Source organism: Lepus europaeus, chromosome 11 (genome assembly GCF_033115175.1).
Source record: "Lepus europaeus isolate LE1 chromosome 11, mLepTim1.pri, whole genome shotgun sequence".
Classification (NCBI taxonomy): domain Eukaryota; kingdom Metazoa; phylum Chordata; class Mammalia; order Lagomorpha; family Leporidae; genus Lepus; species Lepus europaeus.
Genome location: NC_084837.1, coordinates 11,544,320 through 11,569,717, shown reverse-complemented (window position 1 = coordinate 11,569,717; position 25,398 = coordinate 11,544,320). Strand labels below are relative to the sequence as shown.

At 62.1% G+C, this 25,398-nt stretch overlaps 1 protein-coding gene across 3 annotated transcripts in view; it reads left to right on the top strand.

The window, feature by feature from the left end:
- APBA2 (amyloid beta precursor protein binding family A member 2) overlaps window positions 1–23,046 on the top strand; it is a 64,676-nt gene extending 41,630 nt beyond the window's left edge. The window contains exons 4-12 of one of the 3 annotated variants that reach the window (XM_062204554.1): window positions 727–872; window positions 1,796–1,831; window positions 4,750–4,836; window positions 8,456–8,641; window positions 12,419–12,598; window positions 13,336–13,548; window positions 14,506–14,625; window positions 19,922–20,062; window positions 22,905–23,046. In XM_062204554.1, the coding sequence (XP_062060538.1) occupies window positions 727–872; window positions 1,796–1,831; window positions 4,750–4,836; window positions 8,456–8,641; window positions 12,419–12,598; window positions 13,336–13,548; window positions 14,506–14,625; window positions 19,922–20,062; window positions 22,905–22,976 (1,181 nt within the window). In that variant the 3' untranslated portion in view covers window positions 22,977–23,046. Of the gene's footprint in view, window positions 1–726; window positions 873–1,795; window positions 1,832–4,749; window positions 4,837–8,455; window positions 8,642–12,418; window positions 12,599–13,335; window positions 13,549–14,505; window positions 14,630–14,768; window positions 14,780–15,229; window positions 15,287–19,921; window positions 20,063–22,904 lie in introns of those variants that run through there. The other 2 variants (XM_062204555.1, XM_062204553.1) reach the window with 2 other exon arrangements.
- The last annotated feature ends 2,352 nt before the right edge of the window (window positions 23,047–25,398 follow it).

Below are 25,398 nucleotides of genomic sequence, written 5' to 3'. Positions count from 1 at the left end.
GTCACACAAGTCACTGCAAAGGTGACGAAAGCCTGGCCCAGTCACCCCCGCCCTGTACTGCAAGGGTTTGCTGACCCCAAACCTTTGTGGCTCTTTCTATTCCAGCTCGTGGCGATCACACTCAAGGAAATGACTCCGCCCCCTCAGTGGGAGGAGCCACGGTCCAGGCCCCGTGTGTCATGCAGCTGGTGGCTGTCCTACGGGACGGAGCTGAGGACACTCCACAGCTGGAGGTTCTGCTGGGCCACAGTGGCTGTGGGCTGCAGCTGGGACAAGGACTTTGCTGTCCTGCCAGGGCCTGTGGTGTGGGGGGAGGGGGCTCCAGGCAAGCAGGAGCCCCAGGAGGGGCAGAGCACGAGGCTGTAGATCCCGTCGTCGGCTCCAGGAGCTTGTAGAGGAAGTGCAAAGTGCTGTCGTCTTGGGGAAGCAGCACTTCCTGGGGCTGCAGCCGTGACCCTGGGGACGGAGCTGTCTTGAGGGGTCCTCGCCTGGGGTCCCAGGGTCACCCTCCGGGCACAGCTCCTACAGGTTTCTGGCTGTATGGTTGATTTGGTGCTGTTACCCACGCCAGGCACCATGGGGTAACAGGGCCTGTGGACCAGGCTCCCCGGCTGGCTGCAGAGTGGACAGGGCTTGGCTCTCCTCCTTACCCCTGTGCTGGCAGCCACGTTCCTCGTGCCAGGCGAGCCCTCCGCTCAGGGCATTTCTCACCCTGTGCCCCCTCAGTTCCAGGGCCCTGCGAGCCGGAAGACCTCATCGATGGCATCATCTTCGCTGCCAACTACCTGGGGTCCACCCAGCTGCTGTCCGAGCGGAACCCTTCCAAAAACATCCGAATGATGCAAGCGCAGGAGGCCGTCAGCCGGGTCAAGGTAGGGCTGCGCTGGCCCCGGGAGTGCCCCCAGGGGGCGCGCAGGAGCACTGAGGTGGGGGTCCTGACAGGTGGCTCTGTGTCCGCAGCAGAGCGGGAATGGCCCCACTGCCCAGGGAAGCCAAGGCACCTGGCGAGGCGGAGGGGACCTTGGCCGGGGGCAGGTGGGCTGGCTCAGGAGCCTTGGCTCCTTAGTATGGAGCGGCCCCCCAACTCCTCTGGAAGCAGCTTTTAATGATGATCGGGAGCGATCTGGGCCTAAACGTGTTTGTCTGGAGCCTCGGGTCCCAGCTGGGCAATTTGTGTTCTCAGTGCCATTCAAAGTGCACTCCGAAACGGGGAAGGTGAACGGTGTGTGATTTAAATCCATGGTCCCCAGAACACCTCTGACAGCCCTGTGGCTCCCGTGCACGGGGCATCGTCTGGTTCTGAAGAGTGATGAAGCTGCGCCTAGAAGCTGCATGGCGTCAGGAGGGCAGGGCCGAGGCTGGCCCGGGGGACCCCTCTGGGCAAGGTGGAGCCCGCAGATGCTCCCAGCTGTGGGGGCCAGCTGGATGTGGCCCCCAGATGTGGGGGCCAGCTGCCTCAGCGCACACTGCCCCCCTCAGCAGAGGCAGAGGGCGCCCTGCGGTCAGCTACAGAGGTCAGGAGAGAGAGAGGCGCCCTGCTTGCCAAGGCCCTGGCCCCGACCCCAGCCTGGCTCACCCTATTGCAGCTGCCCGTGTCTCCCCGGGGGTCTGTCCTCAGCCACGGCCCCTGGTGACAGTCTTTTCTGGGACTCCAGGGGCTTGTGTCTGGGGAGTCTGGGGAGCGGCTGCCCCGCTGTCCCCGGGGGCTGCTGTGGGTGTCAGGTCCGTGTCCCGGGGCACTGCCCCACGACTCTCGGTGCCCAGCTGGTTTTCTTTTCTCTTGCACGCTGCTCAGAGGATGCAGAAGGCCGCTAAGATCAAGAAGAAAGCGGTGCGTAGGACCGGGTGCCCTGGGCCAGCGGGGGTCTCTGCCGGGTGCCCGGGGCTCGCCCTGCTCAGTGGAGGGTTTCCTGGGGAAATCCAAACAGCGGTGTAGAGCGGTTTTCTCTCTTCCTCTGCTCGGTTAAGCGTGGGCTTTTGAGGGAAACTGCAGGCACCGCTTTTCTTTTAAGCAGGCACTTGCAGGGGAACTAAAAAGTTGTTCTCTTTCCTGCTTCGGAGTCTCCCATGAACCAGGTTCTAGCCGATGCTACCATGTCCCTGTGTTGTGTGGACCTGTTTTAGGGCAGCAATGGGTGACAGTTCCTTGACTGACGTGTCTGGTGCCTGGGCCTGCTGTCCGGTGTTGACTCGGTGGTTCCGACGTTTCGACGCGTGAACTTGACTTTGCGGCATCGGGATGCCGAGCGGCTCAGCTTGTTGAACAGAGCTAGCGCACCGCCAGGCTCTCAGGGTGGGGCTCACACTTAGTCCTTGGTCGACTTGGTTGACGGAAGGTGTCAGGTGTTCCGTGATGGGCGCCTAGGACACACCTGTGACCCGGCCTGGTGCCCAATGCTGCCTTCAGTCCTCGCTGCCACCTGGAAGTGGTGCTGTTTTCTGGTGCTGTGGTCAGAGGACCCTGAGGGACCCTTGTCCACCTGCAGTGAAACTCCCATCTGCCCGGGACTTCTGTCTGCCCAGTGGCTTCTCCTTGCATCCCTCACCCCTGAGGGGTACAGAGCAGGCGTCGGTGGGTGGTACAGAGCAGGCGTCGGTTGCCGTCTGAGTCGTCGTTTTGCTACTATAATGAAATACGTGAAGCAGCCCAGCTTTGTGAAGAAAGGAGGGTTATTGTGGCTCTCAGTTCTGGAAGTCCGCAGTCCAAGATCAGGCAGGTCCCCTTGGTTTGGCCTCTGGTCAGGGCAGAGTCCGAAGGTGGCACAGGGCACCACAAGGCAAGAGACAGGGAGTGCCGGTGTCTGTCTGTGTCTCTGTCTCTCATAAAGCCAGCAGGACTCAGTTTCGGGGACTCCACCCTGATGACCCAACCCAATCCAGCCACCTCCTAACCCCATGATTGAATCAAATTCCCACTCTTCTAGTACCATTACGATAAGACATTGGGACCAGACCCCTGAGTTCGAGGGGAATACTATTCAAACCCTAGCATTTGTAGACCTGCAGGTGGGGCTGTGCTTCCTCCAGAGAGAGAAGGGCCTGTGTCCTGCAGTGCCCTCATGAGCTGCAGCCTGCTCCCGGGTCTGCAGGTCCAGATGTCCCACAGCGTTCTGCCTCTGGGGGGAGAGGGGGTGATGGGATGCCCAAGACCACTGCCAAAGGCTGCTTTTCTGGCCTGCATTCCCTACAGACTGAGGTCCCCAGAGCTGCCCCCAGGCCTGGGTCTCCCCACGGTGGCCTGGGAGGCTGTGGGTGAGGGGCACCTCTTCTCCAGGGGACTCACACCCCACCTGCGAGTCTGCCACCTAGGCCGGTTCTGCGTTCTGCACAGCTGGGGAGGCTGTGGTACTGGGTGAGCCTGGTCCTGGCAGAGACGCCTGTGTCCAGAGACACACTGATGACCCCGGGGTCACAGCCCCCAGCCATGGGCATGGTGAGGCCACCCTGTTCCCTGGTCTGCGCTATTGCTTCTGCCTTCTGTCGCCGGGGATGTGGTGGGCGGCCTTCCCCTTCCCTCTTAGCAATCAGGGTTGCCAGGCCCAGGTGCTTGGACCCTGCACCCACATGGGAGACCAGGAGGAAGCACCTGGCTCCTGGCTTGGTTGCCACGGCCCCACCTCTGCGATCCGGTTCCCCCACAGTTGTCACCAGCACCGTGGTCCACCTGCAGCTTTCTGGACTTGCTCTGGCCTGACCTGCTTTGCAGGAGGGCTTGGCACTGCCGTCCCAGGAGGTAACCTGGAAAGGTACATTGGTGCGGACCATGACAGTTTTCCACTTGCGTCTCTGCTCTCCTTCCCTTGTGTTGGAGTAGTAGCAGTCCATGGTAGACCAGAAGCCCCAAAGACCCGTGCCCTGGATAACTGAGCTAATGTACAAAGTTCTCAGTCCATTACGGGCCTCTGTGTGACTTGGCCTTCTCGAACAAGTGTCAGCAGGGAGAGCTTTGATTTCCGATTTTCTAGAGTCATTAAGTCGCAGTTTCCGCCATTTGGAAGTGGAAGATAAACCACCGTGGGCTCCCGGGTAACCAGGAAGAGTCATTCACCTCGGGGGGCAGACCGAGGGAACTTGTATCTCATCAGCACTGTGCAGTAGTAATTAGGATTCTCACTGATGGAGAAACCAATTAAAAGCTGTGCTGGCTCAGGGCAGACCCTGGAGTTCGCTCGGCTTCCAGAACAGTCCATGGGATCACAGCTAGCTCAGGCTTGTGCAAGTGACAAGTCAGACCCCTTGGTGACAGCTTCTCTGGTCACCGCGAGGACAGTGCCCGGCTGGCCCCAGGTCTTGGTGCTCTTAGGAGTGTGGGAGGCCTGGGCCGAGACTGCTGGAGGGTGACAAGGCTGTGACTGCTTGAATCAGAGGGCAAGGCGGACGTTGTAATCCAGTTCCTTCCTCATTTCCTGGGGATACTTGGAATCCCCAACCCAGGAAGTAGCCTGAGTCTGCAGACCCAGAACCTTCTCTGGATTTGTCACAGGGCCCTGCCGGCTGCTGGGGGCTGGGGGGTACAGCACGAGACCCCAGGATCAGAACCCCTTTCACGTTCCAGCATCCCGGAAGCTGGCTCTCCTGCCTTGTCTGTTCCTTTTGCAAACTGCTCTGAGAACCAGCCCTTGGGTCTAGGGTGCTAGGGAGGTGGGGGTTGGGGTGGGGGTGTGCGTTTAGGTTTCCACGGGCTGCTCTGCTCCATCTGTGGACGCGGAAGAGTGTGGATTTGTCACCGTGTCCACTGTCCTTTGTTAGAATTCCGAGGGCGACGCGCAGACGCTGACTGAAGTAGATCTGTTCATCTCCACCCAGAGGATCAAGGTCTTAAACGCGGACACACAGGTAAGTGCTTGTCTGGACCTGTGCAAACCCACAAGCGCCCAGCGCAGCTGTGAGGGGACTTCCCCTACGTGAGGGAGGGAGCAGCTGGCCCGTGACAGTTGCTCTGTCCCCTGGGTGTCGAGTGGGCTCTGTGGAGCTTGGAGTGAATTACAGGAGGAGCAGGGTAGGCGTTGGGCACAGCCGTACCCACAATCCCATTCGAAATCCCTGGGTTTGGGTCCTGGCTCCTCTTCCAATCCAGCTTCCGCTCATGTGTGTCCTGGGAGGTGGCAGGTAATGGCTCAAGCACTTTGGAGACCTGGATGGAGTTCTGGGCTCCTGGCTTCGGCCTGGCCCAGCCTTTGGGCCTGTGGGGAGTGAACCAGAGAATGGAAGATCTGTGTGTCTGCCTTTCAGATAGCTAGCTAGCGAGAGGAATTAGAGGCCAAGGCACATCAGGCTAGAAGGTGTGACACAGCTGCAGCTGGGACTGCATGGAGACAAACAGCAGGGGGCACTCAGGATTCTAGAATGACCTTGAACCCCTGCACCCCTGCATGGTGAGCCTGGGCAGTCGAGCCGGCAGGCAGACTGCGTGGTGGCACTCCCATGGGGAGGGGTCTGCAGCTCTTCCACCTGTGAGCCTCGTGCCCCCTGCCCACGGTTCAGCTGGTGCTCGTATCTCACCTGAGTCACTGCACGGACCCTGCTGGCGGTGGGGAAGCCAGTGAAGCCGAGGAATGAGGAGCCAGTAAGCACGGGCAGGGGCTGAGAGGGGCTGAGCCCGAGGATGGAGACAAGCAGTGGTCAGGTGCGGGGGTCTGGCGGGGTTTGATGTGTGAGGGGAGGTGGCCTCGGGAAGACAGGGAAGGGCCCCTCAACTTCTGTCCCAGTGGGATGGCCCATGTCCAGGAAACGCCCCTCTGTGTCTTCATGGTTGGTCACTGGGGGTGGTGCTCTGGGCCCTGCATCCCTGGGGCTTCAGCATCCGTGGCTGCTGCTGCCTGAGCCAGTGGCCAGGCTGGAGGTGCCGCAGAAAATGGATGGTGACCTTCTGATCCGGTCTCTGCTTAGGGCTGACCTTTCTCCCCCCCCCCCCCCATCTCTTTGCTGTGGATTCTTGGATCCTTTTTTCTTTATTAACGTATATGTCACAACCCACCGTCATTGTGCTCAGATGGTCCCACACTGGGCCGGGGACCCTGCAGCTGGGTCCCGCGTCATTGTGGCCACTTGCTTGGGTCTGAACACTCCCTCCCACCATGGACAGGGAGACATCCTGAGGGTACCTGGGGCCTCTGGTGCCCTGATCTATGTTAGTTCCAGGAGCCAGGTTCTGTTTGCTGGGCATCGCAGAATGGAAACATGGTAGCGCAGAATGGAAACATGGTATCGGGTTGCTGCCTGTGCCTGTCATTCCCAGGGCCCTGGCATTGAACAGAACCAGACCTGCGTGTGTTTAGAAAGCCCTTGGTGCAGGTGCGTCATCCGGCTGGGCAGCTCCGTACCTATCCCCTCTCTCAACTCAGTTCCTTGCCCAATTCCCAGGTCCCACGTCTTCACAGTGCCAGAGCCCCTTCCTCACCTGCTCCCTCCCACAGCTGTGCAGCACCCACATCCCCACGTCGCTAGGCTACTGGGACAGCCAAGGGGAGCCCAGCCTGTAGCACGTGAGCTGGGCGTCACTCCTCAAGCCCGGGGGAAGCTGTGCCGGGAGCCCCTTCCCTCCTGCCTCACTCCTGGGGCTCAGAGGAGGCAGCAGAGCGCCCTGGAGCTGGGAGGGCCAAGCGTGTGTGGCTCTGCTGTGGCCCACTCCCCGCCTGCCCACCCTCTGAGCTGCTCGCTCACCGTGCTGTGGGCGCTGGGTCCGCCCTTCCTCCTCACCCGTCTGTCCCCTGTGCAGGCCTGCGCCCTGTCCCGCTGATCCCTGTCACCTACTGCCCCCATGCCAACACTTGGTGAGAACTCCAGAGACAGCTGTCAGGGTCGGACGTTCGGTCTGGGACACGCCACAGATTGCCACTTTGCCTCTCAGATGCGTTGTTGACAAACTGCCCTGTGTGGGGGTCCCCAAGAGCACCCAGGGGCACTGATACCCTGGGAGGACTCAGGCTTAGCGTCTTAGCATCTGCTCATGGCCAAGATGAATTATAGCGAGCAAAGTCCCCAAGGGGAAAAGGCCTGTGGGTCCAAGTCCAGGGGAATGTGGGGGTCACACGGGACCCCCCGGGTTCCCCCAGCGCTTGGTTGTGACGACACATGTACAGTGCTCTCTGCCAGGCTCGAAGAGACTTTGTGCCCAAGGTCTACACCAGGGTCTGGTCCCTTAGGCATCGTCTGCCTTGCGTGCAGCAAGAATCCCAGACCTGGGTGAAGGAGGCAGATGTGCAGCCTGGAGCTGTGCCTTGCGTGGTTCCTGCGGAGGGAGCCTGTCAATCAGGATGCTGGGAAGCCTCTCCAAGTCCACGTTCCCGGAGGCCAGCGAAGGCTCACCGTGCAGCTGGGCTTTCCCGGGGCTGCTGCCAGGCCTGCCGTGGTGTCTCTTACTGATGGCCCCCTGGTGGGGGAGGTGCCACAGCCCGGGAGTGGGAGCTGGCTGCAAGGCATCGTCCAGGAAGACCTGGGAGAGGGGCGGGGACAGGTGCGAGAGCCTGCAGGTTGAAGTGGCTTCCGGGGGTAGGGGAGAGGACGATGGCCATGCTGGAGGGCAGCCTCTGTGAGGAGCGGGCGCTGCCACTGACGGGGATTGAATGGGGGTTGGGGGGAGGCGGCTGGATAGTGGGTTTCTTACCCCTGGGCACTGGGTTGACTCAGGTGTTGCTGATGGTGCCTGGGAGTCGGACGATGCTGAGGAGCCGCCCTGCCTGTTCCCTACCTGTGTCTGTCCCCGGGGCTGTGGTTGTGAACCACAATCAAGTCAACCTCAGGACAGATGGTGCGGCGTCCACGGTGGAGGCGGGCTCTGGAGGCAGCAGGAAGATCCAAGGGCCCTGCTTCTCAGGGCTGTGTGTGCAGCCGTGGTGGAGACTCTTGCCAGCCATGGGGAGTGGACCTGCCCGGGGCTGCAGGGACCCTTGGAAGGGAGGCGGGCGTGAGGCCTCTGTGTGCCCGACCCCAGCCAGAAGGCCCAGCCCCCGGGGGAAGACTTGACCCGGTGGAAACTGTTGGCTCTGACGTCTCCGAGCGAGGGTGCGCACCTTGCAGGGAGGGGCTGGGTTCCCTCAGGACAGCTCCCCCGCGTGCCGTGTGCCAGCGGGGTCCCGTGCTGGAAGCTGGAGTGAGATGGAGGCAGAGATGCTGTGATGGAGGACCCCTGCCATCAGATGCTCTGATCATCTTCGGAGCACTCATCGGGACGATTTGCGACCCCCTCTCTGGCTGGGGCGGGGGGAGGTGGTACAGTGCATGAGACAAAGGCTGGAGACGTGCCGGGGGAGGGGCAGGTGCCGCTGGCATCTGGCAGTTGAGGCCGGGATGCGCCAGCATCCTCCAGGGTGCCGAGCAGCCCTCTCCGGGGTAAAGAACGATCCAGCCCCAAACGGCAGGCGTCAAGGTTGAGAAACCCGGCGAGAGTGTCTTTTAATGACTCGTCTCCTGGAATGCTGGCTGATGAGGGCTTCTCCCCACCCCCTCTCGGCAGGAAACCATGATGGACCACGCCTTGCGCACCATCTCCTACATCGCCGACATCGGCAACATCGTGGTGCTGATGGCCAGGCGCCGCATGCCTCGGTCGGCTTCTCAGGACTGCGTGGAGACCACTCCTGGGGCACAGGAGGCCAAGAAGCAGTACAAGATGATCTGCCACGTGTTCGAGTCGGAGGACGTGAGTACAGGTGCCGGGGCGGGTGGGGGGCTGGGGGGTCTGCCTCCGGGGCGGAAGCTCTGTGCGCCACTCCTGATGTTTCCAGAGGGCTCCGCGCGCTGGCTTTTCACGCCGTGAGTCTGCAGAGAGCGTGAACCCCGTTCTGTCTCACTCCACGAGACAGGCGGCGTGGGGCTGTTCGTTAATTGAAGCATAGTTAAATAGATTAGGGAGCCGTGCATTTGAAGCAGTCCTTGTGCAAAGCCTCCCCCACATAAGGCGGATGGTTTCCTGCCGTCTGTGGTTAGAACACACACCTTCACATGCAGGCGGCCCATACAGAGAGGTGGCACTGCACCGGAGGCTCAGCTGCGCACCGCACTTCGAACCAAGTTAAAAAAAAAGTAATTCCGAAGTCTAAAATACCAAAGACCCATTAAGAGACCATGCAGCCCTTGGCCTGCCTCCCCTGGGATCAGAGCATTTTTATGAGGCTGGAGCAGGCCAGAGGGGCCGAGGCAGGGAGAGAGTGGGCGCTGGTCTCTTAATGGACGCCCTGAGGGCTGCGAGGACTCAGGGAACAGTGGAGACATTCGTGGTGGTGTTGCCGGAGTGGAATTTTACTGTTTACAATTTTTCATTTCTTTGAGAGGCAGAGACGGAGCTCCCATCTGCTGGTTTGCTCCCCAGATGCCTCCCAGGGCTGGGCTGGGCTGGGCTGGAGCCGGGAGGCAGGAACCCAACGCAGGGCTCCCACGTGGGTGGCAGGCCCAGAGCCACTGGAGCCATCACCACTGCCTCCCGGGGTGCGCATCAGCAGGAAGCTGTGGTCCAGACCCAAACCCTCTGATACGGGATGTGGGCGTCTCCACCAGCATCTTCGCTGCCGGGCCAAATGCCGTCCCTCCTCCGTGGGCCTGTTCCTTGGTGAAAACAGCTCATCGCAAGCTTTTGTCCATGGCAGCCGCCCTGGACAGCAGCATGTGCCCAAGTGGCCAGTGCGTTTTCTCGTTCCCCTAAGGACCAGCAGGTGACTGGCAGGGTGAGGCGTGGCGTGGAGACTGTTGGAGGAGAGGCTTTGAACTTGTCAAAGAGGTCGTCCGCTCACAGCGACGGCAGGCCCGTAGGCGCAGATGCTTAGTCCAGAGCAGCTGGCGCACACGCGGGTTCCCCTCCGGTCCGCAGAGATCGGCCGAGGGACGGCAGTTCCTGTGTGGCTGCGGGCTGAGGGTGTCCTGGAGGCCTGGCAGGGCGAGCGGGCTGCACGGGGTGTAGGGCAGGAAGCAGGCAGGCAAGGGGTGAGCAGTCAGCTGGTGGCAAGGCCACCCAGGAGCCCGGAGCAGAAGAGCCACTACGGATGGCTGTGGGCACAGGGCTGGCGTCACAGGACACCATGGTGGCCGCCGCTGTCTCAGCTCCGCAGGCGACAAGGCCAAGAGCAGAGGGAGAGGCTGTGTGTGGGGCCTCCTAGTGGTCCTCGGAGGAAGGAGGGAGGGTCCCCCGTGTGAGCAGCTGCCCAGGTGGGCTGCTGGGGTGAGGACGGGGAACCTGAGGGTCTGGTGGGAGGAGACCAGGCATAGAATAGGCCATGGGGAGTGGAGGGCGGTTTTCAGGTCACCAGTGGCCACTCTGGGCCTCAGCCTTCCCTCTGCTGGATGGAGCTCAGCTGCTCCAGGGTTGCACAGGTGAGCGTGCAGGGGGCGTGGCGCTGGGCCTGGCACTGCCCCCCGCCTGTCCTGAGCACACACAGGCCACCCTCAGGTGGCCGCCCCAGGGTCCCAGCCCTTCCCTGAGGGCCCATGGCACTTGCCTGGGCAGGGCTCTTGGGCTTGCAATGGAGAGTGCCATGGGCCGGGCTGGGAGAAGAGAGGGCAGAGACCCCCATCTGAGGGCTGGGTTGGGGTGGGGGGTCTCGGCCAGGCAGAGCCCTGTGAGCTGGCCCTGCTAGAGAGGAAGGAAGCAGGTACCCAGGCTGAGCCCTGGGCAGGAGACACCTGTGGCACCTCCCTGCCCGAGAGGAGGGAGGTGCAAGTCCCCTCCCCCATGCCTGGCTGGCTTGGGCTTCTCTCCAGGAGTTTCCCTGGGTGGAAGTAGGGGTGGGACATGGGGGCAGGGGTTTGTTGAGGTATGGGTCCTGGGAGAATCCCAGACAGAGTCCAAGGGCAACAGGTGGTCCCTGGCCTGGGGGAGGGGGGGATGTTTTAGGGAAGGGATCCGATGCTCTCAGAGCACTGTTCCTGTAGGTGAGCTCAGCCAGGTGCAGGCAGGATGCAGCCCTGGGCTGTCTCAGCACCCACGAGTCCTGAGATCCCCGGTGGGGCGGAGCTGCCCTGTGGCCTCCCTCCACTCTCCCCGGGACCCCCACTCTCATTTGGGCGGGTATTGCCCCCTCCCTGCTCTCCTGCCGGCCCCCTCCCCATGCTGGCTCTGCAGTGTCTAGGCCTACAGCGCCACCTGCTGGTACAGGCGCCACCAAGATGTTGGGCAGCCAAGAAGGATCAAGGGGTCTCCTTCCCTTAGTGTCGGAGCCAGTTGGGGAGGCCAGTGCAGACTCCACTGGGGCCCACGAAGGGGGAGGCCCCATGCTCTGTGCCCGATCTGGACCCACTTTCCCGCGTGGATGTTCTTTCGCAGCACTGAAGTCCTGCAGAGCCCAGGGAAGGAGTTTAGGCCGGATCTCTGGCTTCCACCCATCTTTGAGTCCCGTTGAGCCAAGATTGTCCGAGGGCACCCTTGTGCAGGTCTCCGTGGTGGCATCTGGGGCTGCAGGTGGGGAGCAGGGGGCAGGCTGCTGCGTCCCTGCTACCGTCCTAGAACCCAGGTCTGCAGCCTGCGCCTCCCACTGTCCCTGTGTGCAACAGGCAAGGCCCCGCGGTGGCACGCTGAGGTCCAGGCCTCTGCAGGACGCATGGAAGCGGCTCAGTTGAAGGCGAAGGAAGTGCTTTGCCCTGGTGTCTCCAGGCTGTACCCCACCCCCGACAAGAAATTTGGCACACGTGCTGGGCCTCCCCGGCTGCTAATGGGCAGGTGTCTGCACCACTCACCAGGAAACATCCCAACTTCCTGCTAATGCAGACTCTGGGAGGTAGAGTGATGGTCAAGTGGTTGGGTTCCTGCCACCCCTGGGAGACCTGGATTGAGTTCCCCAGTCCTGGCTTTGGACTGACCGGGCCCCAGTCCTTGTGAGCATCTGGGGTGTGAACCAGCTCTGTCTCTGTCTCTAGTGCTAATTGAATGAATGAATGAATGGCCAGGAATGTTTGTTGACTCTAAAATAAATAAGAAAAATCTTAATTTATTTTTTAAAGATTTATTTATTTGGAAGAGTTAGAGAGGTGGTGGAGAGGGAGAGACAGAGGTCTGCCATCCACTGGTTCACTCCCCAAATGGTTGTAACAGCTGGGGCAGGGCCGGGCCGGAGTCAGGAGCCAGGAACGTCTTCCGGGTCTCCCACGTGGGTGCAGGGGCCCAAGCACTCAGGCCGTCTTTCGCTGCTTTCCCAGGTGTGGAGCAGGAAGTGGAGCAGCTGGGACTCGAAAGGGATGTGGTGGCACAGGCGGCAGCAGCTTCACCCCGCTCTGCCACGGCACCAGCCCCATAAATAAGTAAAAAATAGAAAGCAAGAGGAAGGCTCCCCCCATGGTGACCCCCAGGGGATGTTGGTGGGGGACAGTCTCAGTCCCCAGGAGCCACAGCTTCCTCCTTGGCAGGGGCTGCACCCAGCCTTGCCACCCCCTTCCTTCCGTGGGAGCCTGTGCTCTGTGCCAGACTCCAGTGGGCTTGCTTCCTCCCCTGCAGGCCCAGCTGATAGCCCAGTCCATCGGCCAGGCCTTCAGCGTGGCCTATCAGGAGTTCCTGCGGGCCAATGGCATCAACCCTGAAGACCTGAGCCAGAAGGAGTACAGTGACATCATCAACACCCAGGAGATGTACAACGATGACCTCATCCACTTCTCCAACTCGGAGAACTGCAAGGAGGTAAGGCTCTTCTGCACCTGCACCTGCCGGGGAAGAGCACGCTCTGCGGGCTCCCGCCGTGCAAGCCCAGCCGGGCAGCCTCAGAGGGGCTGTGCACACACTGCCCGGTGCTTCAGCTCGCCCACCGGCTGAGGACCCCAGAGCGAGCCTTCACGGGGCTCCCGCGCGCATCCTGGCTCTCACATCAAGTCTCAGTGCAGCCCCATGTGCACATCCTGCCCCTGCCTCGGGCTGAGCACTTGTGTGTGCCGTGGTTTCTGTGACAAAGACGCAGACGACGGCCGGTCTCCATGGCCTTGCGAATGTGCCTTTTGGTGCCGCTCTTAGCATCCAGGAGATGCTTCTGCAAAACTGGGAGCTGGCTTCCAAGCGGCAGCCCCAGAAGCTTTTCCTGGCGGGCTCTGGAAAGTTCTAGGACTGAGAAGCAAATGGCGGGGGTCCCTTGACAGCCCACTGAATGATTGAGGCTGTCTGCCGGCGGGTGACGGAGCAAGTCCTGATCCTGGATGCCCCTGGATTGAATCTGTGACGCTGGGTGCTCCCTGGGTGAAGGAATGACCGTGACTGCTAGAGTGAGTGGGTGAACGCTCCGGGCAGTTTGCTGAGACAGTGGCCCTTGAAGCAAAGGGAAAGTAAAAGGACTTTGCTAGTGACAGCACAGGCTGGGGGTGGAGGGCCTGGGCAGGGGGACTCGCCTCCGGGCGGGTCCTTACAAGCCGCCGCCCCCCCGCCCACAGCTGCAGCTGGAGAAGCACAAGGGGGAGATCCTGGGCGTGGTGGTCGTGGAGTCAGGCTGGGGCTCCATCCTGCCCACGGTGATCCTGGCCAACATGATGAACGGCGGCCCGGCCGCCCGCTCCGGCAAGCTGAGCATCGGCGACCAGATCATGTCCATCAATGGCACCAGCCTGGTGGGGCTGCCCCTCGCCACCTGCCAGGGCATCATCAAGGTAGGCGCCCCGGGACCCTCGGCTCTGTGGTCCCCCAAGCCTCCCTGCACCTACGAGGCCCTGAGGGACCCACCTGGTGGCTGCTTGGTGACAAACCCAAGATCGTGCCACACGGCTGAACTTGAGGGGGGTCTGGGCTGCCTGGGGGAACAGTGGAGAGACTGAGTGTCTGTCAGCCCGTGGCTGGGCCATGTTGACCCCAGGCAAGTGCCGGGGTGGGTGTAGGGTGGCCGGCTCAGCCCGTCTTGCTTGGACCTCTCCCAGGTTAGCACTGAAAGCCATGGCTGGCACAGGGGAGGGTTGGTTGCCCTGCAGGGGCAGTGACCAGGCTGGGTTTTCTCAAGGCAGGGAACGTGGCCAGAGCCTCCCTCTCTGGGCTGTGCTCCTGGAGGCTCTGTGTGTGTGTCGGAGGGAACAGGGCTCCCCCACTCCTCCAGGGACGGTATCCGGCCAGAGAGGAGCTGACGCTGCCGCTGTGTCAGGGCTCGGGCCCTTGTCCCTGACCCCAGCACTGTGGCCCGGGCTGCCTGCTCCTAGCTGTGTCTTCTCTGGGCCCGAGGTCACCCTGGGCTCCTGGCTGAGCTGGCCAGCTACAGCCCCCAGCGTCCCGTGTCCTGACTGCTCACCACCCTCACGTGGTGCCCGCCCCTCGGCGATCCCTGCGGGGGCCCCATGCTGGCCATTACTTCTGCATAGCAGCACGCGAGCCTGGCTGCTGGCTCTCGGAGCAGCAAGTTCCCACCCGGGGCAGCGGGCACAGCCAGCATGGTGGGCACAGCGGGCATGGCCACCCTGGACATCCGAAGACCCTGTAGAGGCCAGGGTAACACCTGTCCACCCCGCATGGAGGGGACCGGTGGCCTGCTCATCGTGGGTGCCCTCTGTAGCCTGGCTCTCTGGCACGGGCTGGCAGCGCCGGCCATGCCAGGCCCGTGACCCCTGTCCCGCGCTCTGCAGGGCCTGAAGAACCAGACACAGGTGAAGCTCAACATCGTCAGCTGCCCCCCGGTCACCACGGTCCTCATCAAGCGGCCGGACCTCAAGTACCAGCTGGGCTTCAGCGTGCAGAATGGCATCGTGAGTCCAGCTGCTCGCACCCCCTGCAGGGCCTGGGGACAGGGACCGGGGGTGGCTGGACCGGGCTAGTGGACGTAGGCATGACTGGCCACAGGCAGGCCCCAGGGGCGGGGGCTTTTTGGGACTCCTGATCACAGTAGCAGGGCGGGCCGAGGTGTGGCTGTGCAGTGGTCTCACTGCCCAGCCTGGACACCTTTGTCCCAGGGGTGTTTTATTCCACAGATACCTGCTGTGGAGGGGAGGGTGGCAGGCTGGGTGCCCCTGTAGCTTGGACACCCACACCCGGTCTCGCCTCAGACTGTGCTCAACAGAGGCCCCCTCGTCCATTATCATTTCCTTGTTCATTCACTTCCTCAGCCATTCAGCAGACGTTGTCTTCTCTCAGGCTGTGTAGCAAGTGCTAAGGAGGCAGGAGGGCTGCCTGGAGGAGGTGATGCTGGAATTGAGTGAATGTTCACCTGGCCAAAAAAAAAAAAAAAAACACCTATGTCTGCTCCCCAGGCCAAAGACCAGCTCAGAGACCCCACTTTCTCTCTGGTCTGCATTTGCTGGCATGAGCTCCCTTCTCTTGGGTTTTCCTCCTGGGACGGCCCCACAGGCACAGGTGTGGCCACTCAGTGCACTGCATGAGAGAGGGGCCGGTGATACTGCAGGTGTGTGAACCAGCGCTGAATGTCCGAGAGCTGTGGGAGACTGGGGGCGCAGGGCGGGTGTTGAGGGGAGCGGGGATGTGTGTGCTCACCCACAACCATGGAGGATGAAGGGAGAACATTCCAGAATGACACCTGCACTGGAGGCAGAATGTCCTCCGTTGTCACCTGGTGTGAGCCGGTTGCTGAAATGAGTCCCCCCCCCCCCCCGTCAGTGTTCAGAGTTTGCGTCTTGTTCACCTGCAGGCTGGGGGACCTTGCTGCCCACCCCTGGCACCCAGCTCTGCCCGCCCCGGGCTTCCAAGGCGTCCCCTGGGTGCCGTGGTCTGGCCGGCAGCTGAAGGGAGGCGCAGGCGGCAGCGTGGACCCTGCAGAGGCTGTCGGGCCATCCCTGAAGCTGCATTGCCGTTTCTGCCTGAATTCTGCCAGCCAAACCCCCCAGGCAGGAGAGGCTGGGGCAGGCGGTCCAGCGGGGGCCCAGGAGGGGGAGGATTGTGGCTTGCAGTGGTCGCCAGGCACACGTGGGCAAGTGTGACTGTAGGCAAGTCACTTCTCCCAGGACCCCCTCAACAGGGAAGAGTCACTGAGAAGGTGCGTGAAGCCCACCAGGGTCTGCAGGAGGCCCCTGTGCCCAGACTCGGCCAGGAGGAAGGCCTCTCGGCAGCCGGCCTCCGACAGCTGGTTTGCACCTCGCAGGGGACTTCTGTCCAAGGCAGCGCACCTGCCCCAGGAGCGAGCTGGGCTGTGGGCTGGCCTGGCCCCGCCCCACTGTTCTGCACACCCCCAGGGCCTAGGCACATTGAGCCGCCACCCCCGCTGACTAGGGAGGGCTCTGCAGAATGGCAGCCGGGGCTGAGTCGCTGCTGTCGTGAGCTCAGCGTGGGTGGGCGCGGGCTGGGCCCAGGCTTCCCCGCTGCCCCCCGCATCAGGACCCCCAGGGCCTGCCCATGCGCCTCCCACGCTGGTCCCGGGTGAAGGTCAGGGCTGGCTCAGGACCCCAGCAGCCCCCATCTCGAGCCTGTGTGGTGGGGTCTGGGTGCTGCCTGGGTGTCCCAGGGCTGCCCTGCCCTGGCGAGCAGCAGTATGACTGCACAAGTGGCACTGGGCGTGCCCGGCCTCTTCCTGGGGCGGGCAGGCCTGTGGTTGTGGCTGTAAGATGAGGCTCCCAGAGCGAGTTCTGGGCTCTGCCCATTCCCTGGGCCTGAGGGCACAGCCTTGCTCCAGACCTGCTGTCCTCTCAGGCCCTCCCCTCCCCCGTGGCTGGGGGGCACCCCTGTGGACAAGGTGAGTCCATCAACCTCGGTGCTGCCTACAAAGAAGCTGTCGTTCAGGGTCTGGCCTCAGCCTTTCCTTCTGTGAAATGGGCAGCACTTCCTCGAGGCCACAGTGCTTGGGGCTTCGAGAGGCAGGCTCTTGGGGACTTTGTCCCAGGCATGCGGCTGCTCCCCTGAGCCTCCCAGGGAGGGTTTGAATGACACAATGAGCAGGCATGGTGGTGTCCCCCAGTGACCTGGCTCCCTGTCCTCCTCGAAGCCGGGAAGCAGGCGGCCGCACCTCAGTCCCACATCTCCGCCTTGTGAGAAGCGCTGGAGCCTTCGGGTGCCAAGTGCAGAGTCCTTGCCCTGCCCTGGCACTGTGACAGGTGTCAGGAAGTGGGGCTGCCCATCCAGGCTCAGCATGGGCAGAGACCAAGGCTGCCCTGTGCTGAGGAGAACATTCCAGAAACCTGGCAGTGCTGGCTACTCTGACCCAATCCTTTACCCCACAGAGTGTGGTCAGGACGGGGCCAGCCAATTGTGCCTCCCCAGAGGGGCCTCACCTGGCCCCCACACCCCTCCTGCCCCACCTGAGTGCCTGGCAAAGCTCGCTAGGACCCCAGCCCGAAGTCCTGGCCGCAGCCGGCCTGGGACAGCAGCAGGACCCCTTGTGTCTGGACGGTGACTGTGTGGTGACCGCCTGGGCACGTGGTGACACCCACGGCGGGAACCCTGGCCGGGAAGCGGCATTTGCCAGCTCCTCTGCAGTGGTCTCCTGGCCGCGGACTGCAGAAGCTTTGCCCGTGGTGCGCCTACGTGCAGTGAGCAGTCAGTGGCCGGCGGCCCACACCGGGGAGTCGAGGTGCAGCTGGGTGCTGGCAGGTGAGGCGTGCCGGGGTGGGGGGTCCTCCGGACAGCTGTCTGTGTGTGTGCTCACGCACGCACGTGTTTGGGGCAGGTGTGTCCTGGGCTTGCAGTGCACTGCGCATGCGTCTCATCCCGGGCCGTAGCGCTGCCCGTCCTTGCCCTGAGAAGCGACTTAGAGTCTGCAGCTCGTGGTAGAACCTGCCTCTCCCCAGCCCCCTGTTCTCGTAGCTCCCACTCCCAGGACGTCTGGTTTTCTTTGCTGTTTGAGCAGTTGTGGGGACGCATCCAGAGCGTGGCCTTTGCCATCTGGGCCACTCCTCTTGTGTGGCGCTCAGGGGCAGTCAGCATGCTCACGGCGTGTGCCGCCGCCTCCTGGGCTTGCTCCTCTTCCCAGGCTGAAACTGCCCCCATCCGACGCCGACTCCTCCTTCCACCCCCGGCCCCTGGCCGCCACCCTCGTGCTTTCCGTCTCTGTCCAAGTGCCTCATGGGAGTGGACGCTCGGTCCTTCTGTGACGGGCTAATGGCGCTGAGCACGCCGCCCTCAGCACCCACCTGTGTTGCGGCACGCGACAGAATTCCCTTCCTTTGTAAGGCTGAGCAGTCTAGCATCCTGGTGACAGGCCACCCTCTGCTTGTCCATCCCTGCACCTGTGACGCTGGTGCTGCCGTGGACACAGGTGCGCAACAGGTGTTTAGTTCCAGGTCCCTCCAGTCCACCTGTCTGGACTCCGTTCTTGGAAGCACGTCAGGGAAGCTTCCCAGGGGCAACCCCTTCCTGCCAACCCGGGGCATCTCTGGAGCAGTCGCTGTCTGGGGAGGGGATGCGTGCCTGTCACCAGGTCACAGATGGGGTGGAGGAACAGGCAGGTGACGTAATGAGCCTCGGGTCTCCCACTGGAAGTGCAGAGCAGGGATGCCCCTGCCCCCATCATTTACCTTGGTGTCAGTGGGCGAGCACACGTGTGGATTTGGGAGCATTGGTGAGTGGTCCAGGGACTGGTGCATTTGCATCTGGGGTCCAAGGACATCAGTCGCCAAACATGAGACGCGTACCCAGGGCTCCTGGTCAGGACTGTGGTCCTGGCCCTGCCCATCCCCGCCGCAGGGCCCTCAGGGAGCGCGGCACCCGCCCCCAGCTTTGCGTCACACAGCCCTGGCTCCCGGAGGAGTTCGCCCGCCTCCCACTTCTCCAGTCCTAGTTGTGCACAGCGCCTTTTCCATTTTCAGCTTCATTACACCCCGAGAACAATGCATCCGCACACAAGGCCCCGCGTGACCCAATTAAAGCTGCCTCCAGGTCCGCCCCCTTTCTCTTCAGGAAACCTGCAGCTTCCGCCCGCGAGGTGCGCTCCGCCGGTTAGGACACCCAGGACTCGGTGGTGGCAGGGCCAGCCTCGGCTGGGCGGTGGCCTGTGTGTGCGAGGCCCTCCTCCCCGCCCCATCACTAGCCTGCCCCCAGATGCCTGCCATTCACGGGCCAGGGTCTGGGTTCATCTCCCCCCCCCCCCCCCAGGCAGCCCAAGCCCACTTTGACCCCCTGTCCTCCTCCTCCCGTCGTGGTGGTCTGGCTTGGGCTCTCCTGCGCAGCAGGCACCAGCAGTGTCATCCACACGGCTCTAAGGAAGACTCTGGCCTGGCCACCCCAGCACCTCCCTTTGTGTCTGCAAAGAGCCAGTGACCTGTGTCACAAAGCCCTCACATCCAGGACAGGGACGGAGGCCAGTGCGGCCCCGGGCACGTGTAGCACACGTGGCCGTCAGGGGAGCCGAGGCTGCATCCCATGGAGTGTGTGCTGCTGCTCTTTGGACCGCGGGGACTCTGGCGTGGGAGCTGGCTCTGCTGCTGTGACATCGCACGCCTCTGTGCCCCCAGCCGCACCTTCTGTCCTCTTCCAGAAAGGCGGGGACCCCGAGTGTGGGGAGGGATGGGCTGTGGGCGCCGCACCAGGATCCCCTCACGCGTGACCAGTTGGCAAAGGCCCAGAGGGTTTGTGTCAAGGCAAAACTCACCAATCACATGGCCCACATGCACCTCCTCTGCCCCGCCCACCCCCCAGTGCCAGCTGGGGCTCAGCTCTTCCAACTGCGGCACCCTTACTTCGCCCTCACTTCAGCGCTCATCCTGGGTGCCGCGCCCCCCCCTCCCCCCCCGTGAGCCCACAGCCCTCGCCCTCGGCCCTCCGGGAGCTGCTGTTTCCAATGCCTTGGCTCTCGGAGAATGTTGTCATTGGCAGAGACCAACCAAATGCTTCCCTGTCCCTGCCCCAAACACCTGCCGAGGCCGCCGCAGAGCACAGCAGGCAGGGAAGCATCCAGAATGTTCTGTGGTGCACTCGGTGGCCCCAGCCCTCCACGGACACTAGGAGCAGAGGCTCCCAGATGGCTGGGGAGGGGGAACATGCCACCATGGGACCCCGGGGCTCTGAGGGCACAGACAGCACACATGCAGCCACCTCGGGGCCTTGACTGAGTGCCCGCCGCGAGGCGGGAGCCTGCGTGCTGACCTGGCTCTGTGTGCTCAGATCTGCAGCCTCATGCGAGGGGGCATCGCGGAGCGAGGCGGAGTCCGCGTGGGCCACCGCATCATCGAGATCAACGGGCAGAGCGTGGTGGCCACAGCTCACGAGAAGATAGTGCAAGCCCTGTCCAACTCGGTGGGAGAGGTAAGCCGACGCGGGCACTTCCGGGCATCTTCCGTGACCAGCATCTCGCCCCAGGGGGCCATGCCCTGTGCTTGAGAAAGCCGCTGGCTGCCTCCAGAGAACCCCTTCCTGCTGGGACCTTGGGTGTATCAACCCCCCCCCCCCGCCCTTGACCCCTGTGGGATGCCCTACCGCTGGGGGAGGGGGTGGAGAGGACATCAGCTGAGCTGTCTCCTCTCCAGGGAGTGCCTGTGTATCTGGGATGGGCAGACCGGCAGGTGGTGCTGGGCTGTCCTGTTGCAGCTGAATCCCTCTCTTAGTGAACACGAGGCCACAGTCCCTGGGTGGGGCCCCTTAGCCTCTTGTTTCTGAACCTGGACCGAGCCTGCCCAGCTTGGGCACCCAGGCCTGAGGCTCCAGGTACCACACAGTGGGTTCCCTGCTCTTCCCCTGCCAGGGCGAGGCAGCTGGGCCTTTCCTGCTTTCCTGGCTTCTAACCTCCCCCAGTCTGGTTCCCTGTGGCTTGAGGATGGAGGAGCACAGGAGGGCACAGGCACAGGGCAGGGAGGAGAGCTCAGGGCACACCCAGCGAGGTGGGAGTAGGGGTGTGTGTGGCTGTGTGGACGTGGGTAAAAGTGTATGCATGTGAATGGGGTGTTGGAGGGGCAAGTGTCAAGTGTACCAGTGGGTATATGAGTGTGCATATGTGACAGCGTGGGTGTTTGTGTGACGGTCTGGGTATGGGTGAGTGTAGGGGTGTGAGTTTGTGTGTGAGGGTATGAATGAGAGTTGGTATCTAAGTATGTAGGGTGTGTGTAGCTTATGTGTAGATATATGACATCCTGCCTGGAGCATGTGTGCAGAGGGCATGTGTGGGGTGTGTCTGGGTGTGTTGGATCTACCAGGTATGTTGTAGGGGATGTTTCAGGGTGTGTGTAGGATGTGTGTGGGGTGTATGTAATGTGTTGGGGGTGTGTTGAAGTGTCAGGTCTGTGTAGGACTTGTGTCGGGGTGTCAGGTGTGAGTGGGGGTGTCAGGTGTGTGTGTTAGGCATATTCCAGGCTGCCAGGTGTGTGTAGGACTTGTGTAGGGTGTCAGGTGTGTGTCAAACCTGCGTAGGGGTGTCAGGTGTGTGTCCAGGTGTCAGGTGTGTGTCAGACCTGTGTAGGGGTGTCAGGTATGTGTCTAGGTGTCAGGTGTAGGGCATGTGTTGAGATGTGAGGTCTGTGTAGAACTTGTATTGGGGTGTCAGGTGTGTGTCAAACCTGTGTGGGGGTGTCAGGTATGTAGGGCATGTGTGTAGGATGTATGTACAATGTTGGGGGTGTGTTGAGGTATCAGGTCTGTGTAGGATTTGTGTCGGGGTGTCAGGTGTGTGTAGGGCATATTTCAGGGTGTTAGCTGTGTGTCAGATCTGTGTAGGGGTGTCAGGTGTGTGTCCAGGTGTCAGGTGTCTGACAGACCTGTGTAGGGGTATCAGGTGTGTGTCAGACCTGTGTAGGGTGTCAGGTGTGTGTCCAGGTGTCAGGTGTGGGGCGTGTGTTAGGGTGTCAGGTATGTAGGGCATGTGTTGAGATGTCAGGTCTGTGTAGGATTTGTGTCAGGTGCTGACAGACCTGTGTAGGGTGTCAGGTGTGTGTCTAGGTGTCAGGTGTGGGGCGTGTGTTGGGGAGTCAGGTGTGAGGGCATGTGGCACGGTGCTTTGTGGGGGGTTGGGGGTATTTTTCAGTGGGTCCCGTGGTGTGTCAGGCATGTGTGGCTATGGAAGGGCTCCTGGATTCAGCTCCACGGGCTGAGATGTGGAGGTGGGGGTGCAGCTGCTGTTCCCAGGCCCTACTTCGGGCTGCATCTCCTGGCCAGGTCAGGAACAGGTGTTGGTCGAGGCTGCTGCGGCCGGCAGGCAGCTTGGAGCTGGGCGCCATTAGCTTCCTTTGACAAACAGCTTCTAAGAAGGGCAGACCCAGTCTTCCCAAGTAGAAGTCAGAAGGGCGAACCCGCGGCGCGCCCACCTCATCCCGAGGCCCCCACTGCGGTGTGGGGCAGCATGCAGACATTCCCCGGGTCGCGGGAGATGGCGGGGGTCCGCCTGCTGCTGCTTCGCGGTGTGAAACACTGAGCCAGCCTGGGGCGGGTTCAGAGCGATGACCTGGTGAGGCGGGATCTCTGGATGGGAAAGCTCTCCTGGGGCCAGGCAGGAGCAGAGAGGGAAGCCCCTGGACCGGCCGGGGGTGGGGGCGGGGCCGGCCCCTTGTGCTTGCCAGGACCCCACACCTGAGTCAGGGCAGACCCCAGGGGCTGCTGTAGCCCCCAGCAACCTCTTGCCGCGAAGGAGGGGGGAGGCTCCCAGCCCTCTCAGAGCCAAGGCTGTGCCTATGCAGAGGTGGTGGGTGTGTGACGTGGGTGGGGACAGACGTTGAGAGCAGACACGTACTGGAGTCCAGAGCTGGGTAAGAGAGAAGAGGGCAGTGGGGCCGCCTTCTCTCTGCACCCGGTGTTGTCTTCCCTGTGCCCTCCAGGGACCAGGCTTGGCTCCCTGGGGAGGGCTCCTTGGAAGCCAGGGAGGGAGGCCAGGCCCCAAAGGCTGGGGTTCTGGAAGCACTTGCCCCTCACCGTGGCCACATGGGATGTGCAGGACGGGTCTTACCTCTGCATCTCCTCCTCACCCCAGTTTATTGGCCTTGGGCGGGGTGGGTGAACTCAGCTGCTGGCCTCAGCTGGCAAAGTCCATGCTCTGTGGCCCCGGGCTGGGGGAGGCGACCCCTGCTGTGGGCTCTGTGCCCGAGAACTGGCACTTGACCCGGTGTGCAGGCTGGGCGTCCCCTCCGCTCACTGGGCTCAGCCCCCCATCCCTCTCTGCCCACAGATCCACATGAAGACCATGCCCGCCGCCATGTTCAGGCTCCTCACCGGCCAGGAGACACCCCTGTATATCTAGGCCCAGCAGCCTCCACCACACAGCCGGGATGCCGGGGACGCCTAGGACCGCAGGGGCCGGGGGACGAGGACCTGATCCCTGACCCCACCCCTCACCCCCAACTTTTACTGCTCTGCCAAAAGGGGTATGTGTTGATCCTGGGAGAGGCGCAGGAAGAAGCCTCTGTAGGACTGTCCAGTGTTTTGCCGCGTTCTGACCCGTTTGCTCGTTGTGCCGGACAAGGAGTGTTGACCTGTGTGTGGGGTGCAGTGCACGTCTTTCCTCCCCGAAGCTGCAGAGTGCAAACCTGGACACCCGCCCACGTGGCCGGGAGGGGAGGCCCCTGCGGGAGGCGGCCCCTGGGCGGGGGGCAGCCCCCTCCTGCCATGGCTGGGGTCCTGCGGCTGGCTGTGCGGGAAGGCGGGCAGCCCGCGCCCAGGATGTGGCTCGTAGGACCGCTGGGGGACTATGTGATTGATGTAAGTATTTCCTGAGAAAGGCGGTGTTCCGGGGTTAAATAAAGGACCATGGCCACCACGTCAAAACTCCATATTTATTTAGAAACTGCTACCACTTGGACTTTGGTTTCGGCAATCCGTTCTTCGGACTTTAGGGGTTTGTCAGTGACCTGGGACCGCACCTGCTTCTCCAGGGAGTCTCTGAGAACTTACCTGGGCTCCTCTCTCCCAGCTGCTATTCCACGCGGGGCTTCTGTACCAGGTGGGACCGTGCTCATCACTGGGGGGGGGGGGGGCGGGGAGGGTTGTGCCACTTTGTTAGAATCTACACACACAAACCTGCTGCCCCTCCCCCCCAAAATAGAGCCCACACTTAGGAAACCCGACCTCTGCCCTTCAGGGGCAGCCATGCGTGAGCGCGGATGACCTGTCCAGCGAGGCGCCCCCCCGCCGTGAGCAGTGTTAGCACGCGTGTAGGTCCAGGACATTGTCTAGTGCAGCTCCTTAGAGATCCATGTTCAACTGACGTCATTTTGTCCGGAAGTCTTTTTTTTGGCCCAGGCCTCGAAGAAATACACTGTGACTTTAAGAAGCCTTACCACGCAGTAACTCGAGCTTCAGAATTACTGTATTCAAGGAGTAACCTGTGTGTTGCATGCAGCTGAGCTTAGAAGACGTCACGCATATCACTAATAAACAGAATCCTGACGAAAAGTGTGCCGTGTGGCTGGTTTGTTCCCTCCGCAGCGAGGCCCGGCTGTCCTGGAATCTCCATGCTCCAGAGGGGAGGTGAGAGCCATCCTTCCTGTCTGGGAGCCCTCCCCTTCAAGGTTGCAGAGTGGCTGCTGTGGTCAGCAGGTGCCCCGGGTGGGGGGGGGGGGGGCGGCAGGGCGTGCAGCAGCTGGTGGTGTGGTGATGGTGATAGGTTCAGGTGGCCAGGCCCCTGTCCTCCACCAGCCCCAGGGAGGCCAGGCAGACGCCAGGACTGGTGGAACAGGGAGCACTGGCGCCTTGGACGTCTCCAGATTTAAACCCCCGTGGCCTCCAGCAGAGGTGTGTGGTGTGGGTCATGGGGTGTGTGTAACAGACGCTTGCCCCTAGTCTGTCTCTGGGGTTGTGTCACCAGAGGGTGGGGAGGCCATGGGGTCAACGGGAACTTTGGGCAGGAGGCATGGGGGGAGGAGGTTTCCTGCATTATAGGCCCAGGGACCTTGAACAAGTAAAACCCCCTCCCCTGTGGCCAGCCCATGCCGTGGGCGTGGGCCTGGCCAGGCAGCTGCAGAGCGAGGACGCCGCCTGTCCCCCTGTCTGAATATTCACCTCCACTCTGTCCTGGCCACTGGCAGGCTCGGGCTCTGAAAGCAAGCGCCAGGCTTGCCTTTTCTCAGAGTGCACAGTGAACGGCAGATGCATGGGTAGGAAACGTCCCCCCCGCCCCAAGCTCGTCTCCCTCCCTCTCCCTCGGCAAATAATTTTATTTTTTATTCTGCTCTCGATTCTTCAGCAGAAACGAAGGCTGCTAACCAGAAGCAGCCCACATTCCCAGGGACTGAAATGAGATGTCACTCGAGTAGAAGCTAGAGGGAACGACCCCAGCCCGGAATGCCACGGGGAACATGGCTAGCAGGTGACGGGGGCAGCACCCCCTGCAAATGGTCCTCTTTTGTGACAGCCAGTGAGCGAACTTCTGTTCAGTGGTTCATTCCCCAAATGCCCACAGCAGCTAGGGCTGGGCAGGGTTCCAGCTGAGTCCCCCATGTGGGTGGCAGGGACCCGAGTACTTGAGCCATCACTTGCTGCCTCCCAGGAGGCTTGGCTGAAAGTGGAGGCAGCACGGAAGCCCAGATACGGAACATCCAGACTCTAACAGGATGCCGCATCCCAAGTGACAACTTAATTCTTAGCACCAGAATATCTGCCCCAAGTGATGGAACCCGAATTAAAACTTTGAGCCACTGGGTCCCAGAAGCCCTTGGGGGGGTCAC